Source organism: Toxotes jaculatrix, chromosome 7, assembly GCF_017976425.1.
Source record: "Toxotes jaculatrix isolate fToxJac2 chromosome 7, fToxJac2.pri, whole genome shotgun sequence".
In the NCBI taxonomy this organism is placed as follows: domain Eukaryota; kingdom Metazoa; phylum Chordata; class Actinopteri; family Toxotidae; genus Toxotes; species Toxotes jaculatrix.
The window spans coordinates 26,528,446-26,546,380 of NC_054400.1; the positions used below are offsets into that span (position 1 = coordinate 26,528,446).

The 17,935-nt window shown below is 42.4% G+C and overlaps 1 protein-coding gene across 1 annotated transcript in view; it reads right to left on the reverse strand.

Annotated features, from left to right (window-relative positions):
* Nucleotides 1-1,700: 1,700 nt before the first annotated feature.
* The window catches only part of niban2b (niban apoptosis regulator 2b), a 47,071-nt gene continuing 30,836 nt past the window's right edge, over nucleotides 1,701-17,935 (reverse strand). The window contains exons 7-15 of the mRNA XM_041042623.1: nucleotides 10,667-10,782; nucleotides 9,274-9,378; nucleotides 8,609-8,771; nucleotides 7,435-7,622; nucleotides 7,140-7,295; nucleotides 5,017-5,130; nucleotides 4,511-4,618; nucleotides 3,698-3,809; nucleotides 1,701-3,551 (exon numbers count right to left, since the gene is read on the reverse strand). Coding sequence (XP_040898557.1) covers nucleotides 2,635-3,551; nucleotides 3,698-3,809; nucleotides 4,511-4,618; nucleotides 5,017-5,130; nucleotides 7,140-7,295; nucleotides 7,435-7,622; nucleotides 8,609-8,771; nucleotides 9,274-9,378; nucleotides 10,667-10,782 — 1,979 coding nt within the window. The 3' untranslated portion in view covers nucleotides 1,701-2,634. The remainder of the gene's footprint in view (nucleotides 3,552-3,697; nucleotides 3,810-4,510; nucleotides 4,619-5,016; nucleotides 5,131-7,139; nucleotides 7,296-7,434; nucleotides 7,623-8,608; nucleotides 8,772-9,273; nucleotides 9,379-10,666; nucleotides 10,783-17,935) is intronic.

A 17,935-nucleotide genomic window follows, 5' to 3' on the forward strand; every position in this document is an offset into this window, starting at 1 on the left:
TGCTGCACAGATGCACTCTGATGTCTGACTGATGGTGAATACCCTGCTCAGCCCAGGCAGACGTAGGCAAGTCTGTGATGTCAGCACGCAGCGCACCCTCCACGCAGCGCTCAGTGCCGCCTTCAGGTGCTGCTCAGGATGAGACACCCACATTTAAAGAGACCTCACCACTAAACCCCGACAAATTTCGACTATTGCGCTAATGATAGATGTTAGACCAGACCCCGAGAGTCCTCCTCACTGCAGCAGATTCCCTGTGGTAGTCTTACACTGGGGTTAGGATACAGTTTAGATGGACTCTGTAGCAGCCTGACCTCTGAGCACATTCACAATTCACAGTAGAGACATTAAACGTTACATATTAACTCCTCCACCACTGCTGTTTAACCTTCCTCATGTGCTGCAGCTCTCTGCATGTAATGCAGGCTGCCACACAGCTGTTTTCACACCTGATGGTCCATCAGTTAGAATTTCAAATGTCTGATGTACCAGCCACCCACAAGCAGTTATTTCTTATCACACACAGTTTCAAAGAGAAAGTATTGATTACAAAACATTCGTATAAAATAAGCTCAGCTGATACTCATGTTCAGCTGTCCAACAGTGTGCAATATCACAAATGTACAAAGCAATTTTTTTAGCCTGCTCCTTAATCTATTGTATCTTGAACATCTTGACTCCCATCCATCTCTAAGAGCCTGCATCTTTTCCTTTAAGTCGACTCCTGATATTTGCAGCCTCTGTGTCAAGTGAGCTTTTCTTTGACTGGAGAATGACATTTCTGTCCTCAGTGCATGGCAGTACTTTCAGCCAGAGAGTGAGGAGGACAGCAGCTTAGTAGTTCTTTAGATAACTAGCTTCTGATCTGGCCTTACTGATGATACTGCATGTCCTGAGTGTGCTATCAAGGGCCCTGATGACACAAGGTAGGTGCTTTGCTACAGTGTCAGTCTTTGTACTTCAGCTGGTATCAGAGAGGCAATGCAAAGAGCAACCTGTTTTCTCCTTGTTGATGTCCCATCACTCTGGGCTGGAACTCACAGAACTCACTCACTTGATGCTGCCATGTTTGCCCCATTGTCATATCCCTACACTTGGCAGTCTCCGATGTCTGTCCCTTTGTCATGAAGCACATTTTCAATCATCTCTGCTATCTCACTTCTTGTCCATTTTGTCTGTGGATTCAAAACTCACATATCTTATGAGCACAACACTGCGTAGAAAGGGAAATGTGCGGTGTATCATCACAGATGACTGAATAATAAAGGGCATCCTCCCTCTCCTTTAGAATTCTTTTCAAAACTCTTCTTCCACATTATCCAATGAACTCATTTTGAATGTCACAGCTCAGATAATGTCTCAGCCTGGTTCCTTTTTATTTGTCTCTTTTTGTAAGTGCTCACTCAGCAGTGGATTGGAATGAGATAAGAGCTCTAGTGTGCCTAGGAAATTACCATGTTGGATGTTATCTAGATCTTTGGTTACCTGAAAGGTAAATTCCTGGATGCCCAGTGTTTCTGTTTGTATCAGCTTCTGCAGCTCACAGTCAGTGCCTCCAACTGCCATGACAGATTATTCTAAATTCTTCCACTTCAGGTAACAGTCTGTGTGTGTGCCTTATTCCTCTCGGGTTGTGTAAGAGGAAACAGTCACACAAACACTACTCCTCAACAAAGACCGTGAAGACAAAATGATAATATTTAATCGATAATGATTTATTATCAATAACAGTCATTTGTAAACAAGATTAAAATAAATCTAAAAGTAAATTGGTCAAAAAAGAGATAGGGTGCAAAATAATAAATAAAACGGGGGGGGTGGAGAGATCAGTGAAGGCACTGAGGAAATTCTATAAAATTATGTAAAATGACAGTTTGGTAGTTCACCTGTTCATAGACACACATATATATTTATATATGTACATCAGCTATCTTTGTTAAGGGATAAATTCATATAAAATAGTGTTACTCCCACCAACACAAGAGAAACCGTCAAGTCTTGACATGTCAGTGTGTACATCGAGACAGTTAATGGACTGTGATTTAAGTCTGAAGGAAAAAAATAATAATAACCACCTCTGAGACTTTTCCACATTGGGGAAGTATGTTCTCTTGGCTATTCAGGTCTAATAATAACCAATAAATATTCTGTATTCTGCAGTACAAACTGTTCTTACATCAACATATGTCATACAAAAAAAAACTCGGCCACACAGCTGTATCAGTTTACATGTATTTCACTAAAGGCACCTCAGCTCGGCTGTTCTTTCAACTTGTCACGTTTACAACCATTAGGGACTTGAGGCCGTCCACTGTGCTCACACATATACCAGGTGAAGAGAGAATAAAGAATAAAGTGTGGAACCTATGAGAGTTTTCTGAGGATCTTCTATTACATCCAAAAATTGTGAAAACTACACACACACACACAAAAAAAACAGTATTAGAAAAAAGACGACAGCACCTGAGCCCTGCTCGGTGAAAATGATCTGCTGAGCGATTACATGCCTGAAACTTGTGGAAACTGAAAACTGATGTGGTTCAAACAGCGGGAAGAGTCTTTTAATGTTCGTCAAAAAAAGAAACGAAAACAGGGAAGGATTCAGTTTAGGTTGAACAGATGGAAATGAGTTCATCACTGGTCTCCAGTCTCAGAGTCAGTGGTTTTGACTTCAGCTTCAGGTGCACTACTTGTCTGCTCTACCTCAAGGTGCTCTTCTGGGGACAGTGGGGCCACAGTGCAAGGGGCCGTCTCCTCCTCCTCTGCCCCCGCCCCTTCACCGGTGGGAGACTGGAAACCGCTGTCATCATGTGGAGGTGGGGGGAAGTCAGCTGTCGCCTCTGGAGCCGCCTCTGGAGCCGCCACTGGAGCCGTCTCTGGAGCCGTCTCTGGAGCTGCCTCTGGAGTGGCAGATGGGATTTCTTTGGGAGGAGGCGCTGACGGCAACGCCTCCTCTGCCACCTCCTGGTTGGAGGGTGGCTGCTCTTCCAGCACCGGCTGGCTGTCCTCTCCCTTATCCTTCTCCTCTGAGGGTGAAGCACTTTCTGTAGCAGACTGGACCTTCAGTGGGATTTCTTTAACCTGCTCCTCTGGTTTGGTTTCCTCTTCCTTCAGAGCAGACCCGTTTGACAAACCTGGAGGGCTCTCTGAGGATTTGGGACTTGCAGATCCATTCTGGTTAGGAGAAGCTTTAACATCTGAGCTCTCCTCCTCATCTACATCCTTCTCCGCCTCCTCTTCATCCCTCTCTGGGATGTCGTCATCACCGGGCACCTCCATGCATGACTCACTGGGCAGGCCTGGGGGCTCTTCCACCTGGATCATGGACACAACTTGCTTCATCCTCCTCTTCTTCTGGGCCTCCCCACCTTCATTCTCACCCTCGGCATCCTCCCCTGCTCCGTCCGCCTCGTCCTGGCCTCCTCCGTGCTCCCTGGCCCAGTCGATGGAGGGGTTCTCTCCCAGCAGGTGCAGGCTGGGGTCGCTGTTACTGAGAACAATGCTGTCCCTGTACAGGTTGTGTCTCCTCTGGACCGCCGCCTCCTTCACAGCTACAGAGAGAGAAGAGGTTAAAATGTAAAGATGATTTTGTTATTTCTGTGCATTTGCTGCAAGTAGTTAGTTTGCTGTAGACAAACACTTCTCCCAAAGCCCTGTTTCCATGTTGGGTATGTGTATTTTTATTTTTAGAACTGACCCATCATGATGTCCTTCATGACAGAGTGCAGCACCACCTCCTCAAAGATGTTCTCCACCAGGATGAAACGGGAAAAATCCTCAAAGATCAGCTCCCGGAAGCGTGGCAGCTCCTGGTGTTCACAACAACAACAACAACAACACTCAGAACCTTCCAACATCCACATTCACAGTTTTACACTAGAGCCCAACTGATTTATCAGTGGCTCTTTGTTGGCAGATTTAATCTAACTGCACAAAGAATTTAAAGTAACGGACAGCCAAAGAAAGGGCCTCATTTATTTTATTACCAATGTTGCTATTGCATAGTTTGTCCACCAGAGAGCACTGTGATTCAGCTGTTGGCATCACAGGTGAGCAGACCAGACTCTGTGAGCCTGTGCTTATCTTCATGTGTAATACAGTACCTGAATGATGATAGAGCCCTCATTTCTCCTTTGGATAAGCTAACTAATCCTGACAGCAGTCAGTTACTCCAGTCCTCTCATGCACTCAACAGCAAAGCAGCTGAGAGGTGCCTCAGGCTTCAGTCTGTGGATAAACCTGATTTTATGTCTATCTGTGAAACTGTCCCGCTAACGCTTCCAGTGAGGAAAAGAACAACAGCCCTAACATTTTCTCTCTTGTCAGTAAAGCACTGACAGCTGCTATAAAACACATGCTCAAGGCTTGATAAAACACAAACATCATAAACATCCCTGCTGGATATTTTTCCCCCTGCCTTTCAAAGGATGGGCCACATGAATGAATGGATTTGATTTTATTTCCACTGAACTTCCAGGTTTATGGGTGTCAAAGTTCTCTGGGGACTCACCGAGGAGCAGGGAGAGCTGAGCTGCTTCAGCATGTAGGGGATGAAGATCTGGAGGAGAGCCTCGCGGAAGAAACGCTTCCTCACTGTGCTGCTGTCATAGTCAAATTTCTGAACCAAAAAAACAGGAAAAAAAAAAAAACCAAGAAAAAAACATTATTAAAACACACACACAGGAGTTTTTGAGAAAGAATTTTTCAGCGAGCTGCATCCTTCCAAAACAAAATTCAAAAAGTCACATTTCCTCTCGATAGAAATGACTGATGACACTGTTCACCCGTGGTGGGAAGTAAAAAGTACAGCTACAAAAGCAGAATGCTATGTGTCCTGATGCATCTGTGTGAACAATCTCATGATGGCTGAACTCCATGTAACTGCTTCAGTTTCAGGGTCCTGGTATTGTTCATGCTGTCTCACTGTCATGGTTTACTGGGACACTTGAACAGAACAGAGCCATAAGATTGAAGAGCTGATCTACCGATCTGTTGTGTTTGTTTGTGTGTGTTTACCTTAATGACTCTGTCCTGGCAGCGCTGAATGGTCTTACAGAGGTCCTCTGTACCCTGAGACTCCAAACTCTGGTGAAGGATCTGCTCAAAAGTATACACTGCATTGTCCATTTGCTGTGGACGCACACAGACACATAAGGAGAGAGAGAGAGAGAGAGAGAGAGAGAGAGAGAGAGAGAGAGGTCAGTGTCTTATATTACAGAGACTCTATTAAAATATATCAGTAAGTTTTATCACATTAATAAAGACATCAGATTATTGTTGATAAGTAACAAAAAATGGAAAGCATTTGGTTTTTGGCATTAACACATTCTGAAAAGTTTATAAGCAATAATGTAATTCGTAGCTCAAACTTTTTAACATATTTTAACTTTGGACTAATTTACTGTCTGTGGGAATGTCTGGTGAAAGGCATTTAAAATGGAATATATAATAAAGCACTGCACCCAGACCTGCTGTCTCTGTCTCATGATACGTCTGTAAACAAATATCACCTATTCAAGCTCCCCCTTTGTTCTCTGTTCTCCTGAGTTACTGAGCCACCATTAGAGGGCGTTCACCTTCCCACAGTTCTACTGGGTCTGCAGCTGAACCTCGTCCAATCCCTCCACTAACTCTGAGCAAAAGTTATTGTATCTCACATCCATCAACTAACACAGATGAAAACCTGTAACCACTGCAACTGGACTCAAAAGAACTTCCTACATCACCATACCACACAGTATGTAAGCATGTCAATGTTAGCATCAGAACACGAGGCTGGGAACAGGTTCTACTGAGTTCAAACAGGGACAACAAATGAATTCAAACAACTCCACCAAGCTTTTGTAGTATGATCAAGGGCTTGGTAATTCAATAATAACTAAATGATCCCCTGTGGCAACAGAACTCAAATATTGACCTCATTGTCATGCTGCTGCCTTTATGAGCTCCCTGTAAGGTCCTCGAATCCTAGAAACCAGAGGAAATACTGAACACACCGTGTGTTTCGAGGTCAGAAATGGACTGAAATTTCTGATAGCACTTGAAGACAGAACCATATCAAGGACAATGATGAAGATAGTGTGATATGATCAAAAGCTCTGGCTTCTAAACTGACTTTGTAATGAGATGTTTAAGGACTTGGATTTTCTGAACAGTGCTTAAACTCTGAATGACCTTGAGTTAAAATTTAGACACCCACCCCCACCCCCACCGAACCCCCGGGCCCCACTGAGGAGGTCAGGATAAATGATTTCTCCATGGATAAGTGCTGAATGCCAGAATGCTTGCCTCTTGGATTTGCATGAGACTGGACACATGGAAGATTAATACAATGATCTCAAGGCCCAGGCCTTTATATCAGGAGAATTATGGGGGGAAAAACTATTGTGTTGGTCACTTACACATGCAAACAACATTTTATGTCCCTGCATTTGCATTTTTTAGTATTTAAATCTTAAGGAAACATACCACACGGTCATTTAGCTAATTTATCAAACTCAATACCTGCTTTGTTTTACTGGTAAGGCCTTTGTGAAATTTAACAGATAATTCCAATTTATTAAATCATTTTTGTAGTTCTGGCCATCAGCTCAATTGGTAATAATCATAATAATGTACTCACAAAGCCCAAAGCCCAATCGCCTTTAGTTACTGTTGTTACCCCTGTCAAGGCTTTTTGTTCTCACTCAGCACATATGCTGTTTACAGTGATAACATGGGCAGATTTGGCATTGAAATTCTTAGTAAGCTGACAAGAGCAGTTTTTCATTTTTACACAGCCACTGCAGATTTGTCAGCTGAAACGGCATTTTAATTAGTAGGTAACCAGCTAACTAGTCTCTCACTGGCTTCTTTCTAGCCATCGCACGAAAATGAAAACTTGCAAAAGGGTCTTAAATTTGCATTTCGTTGCTACATTCATGATATTATGCTAACTCTGGATTTAACACAGTGAGTGCACTGTTTTTGTAATGCATAGAAATGACAAACAAAACTACGTAAATAACAGAATTATCATTAATACTGGAAGCTGTAACTGTGGATCAACACAGTGCATCATTTAAAACCCATACTGTAGCTAGACTAAACCCAATAGAAAAGCAAAATGATATAGGTAGTCGCAGTTTCCCGAGTTTTACCTCACTCATGAGGATCTGGGCCCTCTGGACGAATACTGAGGGGCTGGAGACATCAAACCTCTGCTGCAGACCCTCCAGACTCAGGTGCTCCACCTTCTCATAGCAGCTGTGCATTTTCACTGGATGGAAGGCCAGCATGGAGATCTTCTCCATGTGCTGAGGAGGAGGAGGAGGAGGAGGAGAAGGAGAAAGGGAGGGACAGGGGAGAAGTTAACCATTCTGTTTCAAAACCATACTGATGCTCATGCCAGTTCATGCAGCTTGTCCTTAACCTCCTGCTCCTCTAACCCCTCACCTGTGCCACGGTCTCCTTGGTGCCCTCGTTGAGGGTGTTTTTGCTCATCTCCACCAGCTCTCTGAAGAACACATCGCGGACCTCGGAGAAGCCTCGGCTCGTCGGCTCCATCAGGGCATCCAGGATGGAGCTGATATAGGGCTCGATGCTCACCTTCAACAGCTTCTCTGCTTTGGGAAGAACCACCGCTGTGAGGGAATAAGGACCATAAGAAGAGTCAGAGGTTTACATACCAGGTCATGGTTTCAAACAAACCTCTACTTCAGTGTTGAGTCACTGGTATGCTGTAATTAAAGCAAGACGAAATAGTGTATACAATATCTGCTAGATCAGTAGTGTACAGTGGCTAATTGGAGCTAATGGTAGATTGATATTGCATTGTATGTTGTGACATTGTGGATGTTAACTTGCATCAACAAATTTAAAGTTAATACAATACAATAATACAAAGTTATGAAAGTTGGAATTGTAGCCACACCACGTGTAGTAATTTGTAGTAATATAATTTTTTTATATGGTACAGTGTTTCATTTGGTGTCTTATTCCTCTCTTGGCATTAATATTATTTATATGGTTTTCCGTTTATTTGATGCACCGTCTTAGCTTTGCTAATACTGTTCACTAGTCTCTTGGATTATTCCTTCCATTCTGTCATTGTAACACAGCTGCAGCTGAAGTCTTCCCTCATATGTAAACAGAGTGAGGATTGCTACTGGTCTGTCTGGTTTTCACTGTGTGACTTCAGTTGTAAGTTGTAAGATAATTAGGAACTATTTTTTGATGTAATAATGTTGTCAGAAGACATTAATATTCACATCATCACTGTACAGGAAAATGTCACCATGAAACGCTGACAAAAATAAAGGCCTGATGTTTGCCACTGGATTTCTTTCTCTTTTTTTTTTCTTTTTTAGTTATAATCAATAATATAAAAGACATAAAGAAGCAACTGTAAACTGGCTACTTCAGTTTCAGCTTTGTTACTGTTTTGTTACAGCTCCTGCACCAGCACACACAGCAGTCAAGTCAGTCTGTAACCAGTCTGTGGCACACTTCAGGCTCCAAATGTTACATTTAGCAGTAAAGAATCATTTAAATAAATAAAAAAAAGGTCTGGAAATGTGCCTGCATGATACTAGATACGGTAGATAAAAATGGGGGCTCTCTCACTAACCCCGGATCTTGTTGGTGACGTGCTCCTTGGATGTGATGATCTGGTCCATGTCTGTTCGTATGGAGGCCTCCAGGGAGGAGCGGGCCGCCTCACACTTCTGCACCACTGCCTCGTACCGGGTCTGGCACTGTCCCTGCACCAGGCTGTACACGGCGTCACTGATCTACACACACACAGCAAACGCACAGTTTAAGGCAGAGCCTCCTCTTCTCATCAGCTTCTCAGTTTAAGTGAACCAAACATACACCTGGAGGGTACAATTCAAAAGCAAAAAAAAACCCCCAAAACTTCTGTCAACACCAATGGTGAAGTTTTGGTCAAGCAACTGTCAACCAGTCTGTGTATAACTACACATATCCATGCGCCCACAAAGAAGTCAGCCAATCCTAGGACCTATACAAACAAATAAAGAAGAACTTTGTCCACTGGTTTTCTGTCCTAAATGCTGTGTCTGATGCTTCTGTACCCTGTGAAGACTAAAAATATGAGGGAAATTTAACTTTATAGGATTCTTTATTTAATATTTTTTGGAATTAACATTGGGTTAATGTAGGTTATTAAAGATATACAGCATCAGCTGCTGAGGGTTTGAGTTAAAAACGCATAGATTTCTATTTATTTACATACTGAAGCCGAAGTGTAATGTGTGTGTGATAGTTTCTTACAAGCATCCAGTTCCTCTGCCTCTCATGCAGTTTGCCTTTGAGGCGGGGGGAGATGGTCTCCCTCAGGTCAGACAGGAGGCTCTCCATCACCAGGTTAGACAGGATCTACAGGTAAAACAGACACACACACACACATAACTCATAGGACCACAACCATAATCATCCCACTCACCACCTGCCCATGTTCAAATAAATCAGTGCATCTAGTTTCAGCGAGATGGTTCAGTTTCTCTCTGGTTTGTCTCTGCTATTCAGTCTAATGTGAGTTATTCCAGAAAAGAATTCATCTTTGCTCTCCACACACTGAGTTTCACCTTTTAAACACTTGAGATTTGTTCTGCCTCCAGTAGTTTCCAATGCTGAGTTCATCTACTCTGTACAAGATGTTTTTCTTTTGAACCAGACAAAACTAATTTAACAAGAAATGAGTTTTGAGTGTTACAATAGATGGACAGTTGCCTCCACCCTATTCTGTATCTCACAAAATAGCTAAAAAAAAAAAAAAAAGAATTAAAAAAGCGATGCACTAGAGCTACAATTATCATCTTTTATATTCCATGCATTCTTCCTCTTTGTCACAAAGTGGAGCTCACAAGGGCTGATTGATACGTTCATGGCCTAAGGCATAATGAGTCAGTTTCAACACAGTCCCAAATGCTCCAGCACCAATATATAATGATATAATAATGGGGTCTTGGAAGTTTTGAAAACAATTCTAAAATACTTTGCCATGTGAATGTGTTGAACACACAAGTAACGGTTTATTAAGCAGCATCACTCAACAAATCACTTCACTGTAACGCAGCCTTACAGACCCAGAAAAGACACACAGAAGATATTAACTATATCACAATATCAGTTTACTGCCCAACTGTAGTGTACCCACGTGTTTAAACACTTAAAGCCTTCATAGCTTTGCAGACTGACTCTAACAAAGTTAGGCCCATATAAAAAGAAGCTGGTCTTACCACAGTAGACAGGTTCTGCTCAAGAGTCAATTCACTTAGCAGACCATGTGAGAGGAATTTGAGGGTAGGAAATTCACACCAACCACTAAATACTCAGATGTTACTGATTAGCGTTACCAACACACCACCAAAAACCGACTTGATAATTTAAGACTCATAATAACATCAGTCATTAAAGAGAGAGAAAATCTCTAATGTCTAAAATAATGTAAATCACGTCCATAGTGTCAGATCTAAAGTCTTTGTGTGTTTGCAGCATCCAGGAAATCATGTTCAGCGCCAGAGGTGTAGAAACCTGGGCCCGACCATGTCTGCTTACACGTATACATGTTGCCTCTTACTTGCCCTTCAAAGCTCACACACAAAGCATGAACAGGTCTCAGATCCCAGGAGATAGACAAACATGTTGCTCCTGCCATGCTCACCTGTGATGGTACACCACACATCATTTCCCAGGTGCCGTAGTGCCCTTGAGCTTGGCGGTAGAGTCGTACTGCATCAGTGAAGGCTGGTGTTTGGACTTTATCTTCCTCTGGCAAACCTGGGGTGAAAATGTTAGTATTTGTTAGTGGTTATAATTTAAGTGGAGAAGAACCAAGCTAGAAACAGAAGAGCACAGTAGACAGTTGGTGATACTAATTTTCCAGCTGGGTGGAATGAAGCCACTGCAGAAGGAGACATCACCGTCCCCTCATGGCTCCAAACAGATCTGACGGGTTTTCTTTTTTTTTTGTCCTTCACATGCTTCATGTATGCCAGGATATATTCACTACATCCTTCAATAACTTTCCCAGCACTCAGGTCTTTTTATGTGAAAGTTGAACATGTAGGTTAAAAACAGGTGATAGAAACCCTCATACAGGCTTATATCACAGGCTAACAAGAGAGCTAACATGATGGCCTGGAATAGATAGAAAGATATGAAAGATATGAAACACAATGCTGATTTTGTGGATTCACAAGAGCATTTCCTTAAACTTTTTTTTTTTGGCCACAGGAGGGCAGGGGAACAATCTGCAAACACTGACACAACATTGACTTAACATGACCTTATAAAGCTGCTGTGCTGAACGTGTTCAAACAGTTCCAGTCATACATCCAGCAGACACAGAGCAGCACGATGCATGTGAGAATGTAACTCTCCTTTTAGCTCTAATTTGATAAGACCTGGATCCTTAGCCGCTAAAATGGTTCACTATGTTGACCAGCTGGTCTCTAACTGTGTGTGCCTGTTGTTTGCTGCTGAGCAGGTAGTGAACATGTGGGTTTATCAGAACTTTTCCACTGAGAACAGCTGTCCACAGCTGCGAAACAAGGACGGTGAAAGCACTGAGACTGAAAACAGTAAAGCTGTGCAGCATAAAACCCAAACAATGAGGACTCCTAAAACATTACATGTTGTACTTTTTATATTGTTAATATAGAAGCAATGAATAGTAATACATGTGTGTATGTCTGTGTGGGTGAGAGCGTGTTTGTGACCACAGCGTTTATGATGATAATCGGTCCACTGGTGCAGCTGGATTACATTTACTCAGTTACTAGTCTGTAACACTGTCATTCATATTTCAACACAACACACTGAGTAACTGTGCAACACCACATCTGCTCTGTTCATAGAGTCCATGATTCTTTGTTGTATCCTTTATCTGTTACTATAGCAACTCACATACAACTAAGTAGATCACAAAAATTTCATTTATGGCTCAAGAAATGTGATTCACAGTAAGAGCTATCACCAGTGGAGACAAAGGGAAGTGAATCTTTACGTAATGCTGTCATTATAAATAACTTAAATCAAATGAAGCGCATGTGTGTGTGTGTGTATATGGGTGTGTTTCAGCGTGACTGACAGATCTCGGCACCGGAGAAGATGGTGCATGAGAAAGACGGGGCTTTTAAGAAAAGTTCGACTCTTCTACATTCCTCACGTTGTCTGGCTTCCAAAGAAAATGAAAAGTCTGTGTGGACCCAGTAAAGCCTGTGAACGCTGTGTGTTGTGATGAATACATGCTGAAATGCTGCTCAGCCGAACTGGACAGTGTGTGAGAACTCCCAACTATGACAAAGCCAGGATGTGTGTGTGTGTGTGTGTGTGTGTGTGTGTGTGTGTGTGTGTGTGTGTTGGGGGTAGGGCAAAGTAGAGTTCCTAGTAGTAAGCAGGAAGTCCCAAGACCCTTTCAAATGGGTGGGGGTGGAGGGGGTGCTATTATTTTGACTTAGCCTCAGATGGTATGAGGGGATTTCAAACAAACCCAAATTTGGGATTTCCGGGCTCCTCTTCCATCTCAACAAACCGCAAAATTACTTCTCCTTATATACATCACAAGACATCACTCACACCTTCTACATTTAGCCGAGGCTTCTTTCAAGCTCGACTTAAGCTCATGTCAAACTACTGCTCAGTGCAGCTCATTCGTAATGACTGGTCTTAACTAAACCTTTGTATTATTTTGGTGTGTATGGAGAAATAAGAGACGGGTTTATCCCACTCTCAGTACCTGGTCTTCAAATTTCATAGACAGAAAAAGTCCAAAGCTGTGATCCTGTGATCTCATCTGCCTGTTTGCATGCATAGTTTCACCTTATGCTAAAACCTGTGTGAAATGGCATTTGGTATTAAAGTGTTTAAACTGGACAGAGGTGGCGCAGCTGGCAAATAAAAAAAAAAAATGAAGAAACAATAAAGGCTGTTGAAAACAGATTTTTCTCACAGACCTTCATGTTAGCAGGTACCTGCTTCTGTTCCACTCCCCTCTCACTCATCATAGCAGCTGATATAAAAACACAAGGTACAGATGAATTAAGAGACACTTCCTGTGATTCAAATTAAATTCAAATAATCTCCTGATGTATCAGAGTTACAGATGCTCAATAGTAGTGTTTGGAGATCTGTTGAAAGAGTTCAGTTTTTATCTCATCAGACCAGAGAATCTTTTTCCTCATGCTTTCAGAATCCTTTAATGTAGTTTTGTGCAGGCTTGAAGCTGTGTACAACAAAATACTTTTGACCAGCTGAAAAAAATGATCTTGCATCGTCTCCACTGCTGACACTCTATGACATCAACAAAGAGCTGAAGCTGTCTGCGGATGTGTCATCATAAGGGCTCGGTGCAGTCCTCCTACATAAGGAGGGGGAGCAGAGGTATGCACAAGTGGAGGAGGCGGTGGTAGGATTGACACAGGGATGTGAGCTGTTCAATAACTTCCTTATTGAGAGACATTTTCCCTAGAGAATGACTACAAGCTGCTTGTTAGTTTGTTAGGTCACCAGGCACCAACCATGCTTCCTCCCAGAGTCCAGTGTCTTCGGCTCAGACTCATGAGGTACAGCTACTCCATTTTCCACAATCCAGGCAAAGCCCTGCTCATTGCAGACACACTCTCATGTGCTTTCAGTCAAAGCACAAGTACAAGGACTGAGACAAAGATTTCATGGACGACATCAACATTTTTCGACATACAAATAAACTTACAAACCAACTTGCACAACTGAGGGAACAGCTGAAAGAGGACAGTGTTTTCTTAGAGTTCATCTCATGTTTTAAAAGAGAGGGTGGCCAGATCACAGATAACAGGAAGCCTGCAGGCCACAGAGAGCTGTACTCACTGTGCATGATGGATTGTTGCTCAGAGGCCCCAGACAAATCATTCTCACAGCAATGCACAACTTTTTTTCTAGATGCATTACATGAGGGACATCAGGGGACGACAAGGAGCAGAGAGCTAGATGAACTGGAGGAAAACTGCCGAACACATCTCAAAGAACAAGATGTCCCGGTGGAACCACTAATGCCCAATGAGCTTCAACAGATAATGACGAAAAAAGTGAGCACAAATTTATGCATCTCAACAAAACCAGTACCTACTAGACTTCTACTGGAGACTTATGGAGACTGCAAAACGAATGGTCAGAGGACGTGATCTTAAATCCATGTTCTCAAGATATCCTAGGCATCCCAAAAGTGATAGTGGGTGAACGCAGGGCTACTCAGCAGTGGAGAGACCTATAGAGCAGTTCCACTGTCTAATGGCTACAGTTCTGCTCAGCTTCATATGGGACGGAAACTTTGTCCAACTTGGCAATAATGATGGCCCTGGCTACCCCGGGGCTCTGAAAGCCCCATACTGACTCTGTAACAGTTGTGTTGTACTGCTTGGTTTGTTTGACAGCATGCAACACAACATTACTTCATCAACTCTTCACAGGGGTCTTACATTTCAACCTAATCTTGTCAGTACCTGTATTCACTGAATTAACCAACTGTAAGAATACACAGAAAGGAAAGGGTGCCAGGATAAGGGCCCCCCCAAGCATGTTAACCTGCCCTTGCGTCACACCATTATACACTGACCGAGCCGTCTGTGTGAGGAAGAATGGCTTTTTGACCCGGGGTGAGATTGGTGCGCTCACACCTTGTTTAACAGAGCAGTTAAAAAGTCAGAGCAGGTCTCAGTGCTCTGTGTGGTACACAGAGAACATATGGAATCATTCACCCGCTCATACGTCATGCAGCTGGCCTGTGTCACAGCTCAGGCATGTTAACTGTTGGTACTGTTTCCTCTTTCAGGTTCTTCTCAGTCCCTGCCCTCACAGCTCACATAGGCTTGCAATAAATGCACCGCACTGCTGAGACATTAAGGAGCAAATGAAAATCTGCTGGGGAGGTGAGAAATTCTAAAAATCCACTGGTTTCATTTTGCTTTACTCAACAGCACATTTTTTTTTCTTTTTTTTTTTGTGTGTGGTATTTATGCTCGGGTTTTATGACGGAAAATTACAGCTAAGAGCTAGAATACTTCAAAGATCACAGAATGATTGTGTTTTAAGAAACCTGACAGAAAAAACACACTGAAATAAACAAGAAGAGAAACTGTCAGAGCCAGACAGCTTAAAGGAATTTAACCAAATGAAATACTGATAAGGAGCAGACTTGGACACAGTGCAGTCTACACAATGTGCTGTTGTTAAGCTGCACTGTAAAAACCTTTCACTGCCTCTGGAACTCCATATCAAATCACTTCAATGACCAAGGAAGCTATAAACATCATTGGGTAACTCTGACTCACTGCCATAGCTGTACTACATTTTCTGTAGACACTGATTCATGACATGAAAATGACAAAGTCTTGCTTCAAGTTATCAAAACACTCATAAGCTTTAAAGAGTGACTGTGGCAACACTAAAATCCAAGGGATCAGAGAGCAGAGGGGAAACCAAGCAGAGGCCTGGGGAGCTGCATGTCCCTGAAAGCACCACAAAACAAATAACAAATACAAATAACTAAAACACAAAAAATAAACACATAGGAGGCTTTGGTTCATCTATTACCAATGAATCTACACCACTGTTAACTGTGCTGTGCCACATTCTATGTTCAAACAAGGATAAACACTGTGTGTACAATGCTGCTGCATTAAACAACTTACATATTGTGCTCTTTGTTTTCTTAGTTGGTGTCACATGAGTGCACACATATGGATAATTTTGCCATGTTAGCAGTTCAGTATCCTTGGGAATGGACACATTTATCCTGCACCATTCTGCACCTCATGCCATTGTTCAGTGTTAGAGCAGGAAGTAGACTGTCCTTGATGTGAAAGTAAGGGTGTGGAGGTCATGGTGATTGAGTGCACAGCTGTGCAGTCAACACCTGTAACAATGAGCTTTCTAACAGAAGCTACCAAGCATGAATTTTAAAGAAAGTAATTGAAGAAATGTTAGCGCTGGATGCAAAAAGCTGAGTTTTATTGTATGTACAGATTAGATTGTTTGGCAGATTGTGTGTATAACGGTCCTGGAGAATCATCTCTGAGAAACGTTAAATGTTTCAGTTGCTCAGAATTCATAAAGTTTGTTCTGGGAATTATCCTGAGAACACCAGGTTTACAGTGGACAGGAAGTGATCAAATCAAATCAAAGAACTTTATTTGTCCCCTGGGGGGCAATTCAAAGTGATGTAAGGTGAGTGCTGAGTAACAAAAAACTCAACACGAGGAGGAAATCCTGCACTACCTTTGATTTTACATCTGTGTAGGAGATAACTCTTTTTGTTGGAATAAAGGTGTTTTTTTTGTCACTTTACACCGTATACGCCACAATAAGACTGTCTCCCACTTTATCATACGTTCAAGCTCTGCAAACAATTTTATGAAAGCCAGAGTGACTTTAATGTCCAGGCTCTGTGAGTCAGATCCTCAGGATATGTAGTGTGACAGCCTGAGCTCGGGGCTTGTAGACGGTACACACTGCATACGTCTTTGAAAACGGAGCTGTGCCTGGAAATCTACACTCTAATTACTCATTCGTATAGATTTCCACCACACGCAGCCCCAGAAACACATTTATCCTTTTCCATTTCCCCGTTAAAATAACTCCAGCCTGTGTGTCTGAGAATGTACACACAGGTCTGGTAAGTAAACTGTGTCACTCTATCAGTTAATGAACCCTTTGTTAAAGTAAACAGCAGAGGTGAAGTTAGAACAAAGCTCCTGTTGTAAGTGACAGGTTTCTCCTGGGTTCTGCCTCTTGCACAATGCTCACCTGAGCTGAGAGCCATGGCAACCAGGTAAATACATCATGATGAATTAATTCTTTCTACTTTTACTCCTATGCCAGTTTCACATTCACCCCTGACTGTAGCAGCTACATATACAGCTGAGTTCTCTTTGATTTCATATTTGTATGTGCCAAATCTTCTGCACACACAGTGTACAACAGTCTGTAGTAGAGCAGAGCAGGCTGGCAAGTATTGCCAAGGTTATGTCCCATCTGTTGGTTAACAGTCACTTAGCGTATTTCACTGATTCTGACTGACTGACTGACTGCTGGACAGGATCCTGAAAATGTGTTTGTTGTTGTTGGTGGTGGGATTAACTAAAACAATGCCAGGAGCAATGTGTTTAAACCTAGCATTAATGAACCGTCCTCTTTCTACTTCTACATCTTAACTGTGAAAGTTTGTTTTACAAATTAACATCAGCTGATACTCAAAGCTTAAAGATGTTCATTGTGTTATTTATAGCAAACAGAAACGCTTCTGTAAGCATGTTGCTGAGTCTGTGCCCTTCCCTTGCCCTGAAGATGAAGAAATCCTGAAGATAACATCAGTGGTTAAAATCCACCCACTGCCAGCATTAGCACTGCTGTTCCCTCCCTGATTTTAACCAACATGTAGTCCAGAACCTGCAAAGAGTTACTGTTCACATACACGCCTTTGCAAGTTGTATGCGCCTTAAGTATTTAAGCGTATATCAACAAAGTGGCTGAGTCAATCCTGTTTGTTAAAGAAGTATCTTCCCTGAGAAGTTTGGATTTTCAACATAGTAAAAATGGCGCCACCCAGGAAGACCACTATATCACTACAGAAAAAGCAGCAGCGGTGACAGATGATTAGCTTCAATTCAAAAGTTTTCACTATTGTTGTGGTTTGTTCAGAGTCTGCAGCTGACCATATGTGCTGAATTGCATCTGGGGAACCATGCAAACCAATGCTCCAAAGAAACACAACATGTGTGGGGTAGCTGTCAAGCACATGTGAATATATAGTTAAAAGCAAGTATATCGGGGTTCTGGAGAACAGTTATAACCTGGGTCTCCTTGCTGATCAACACACCCAGCTCGTCCATTCTGATACTGAGTGCAAAGAAAAGTGCATCCATAATGTTACTTTCAGGAACGTTTCCCAGAATGC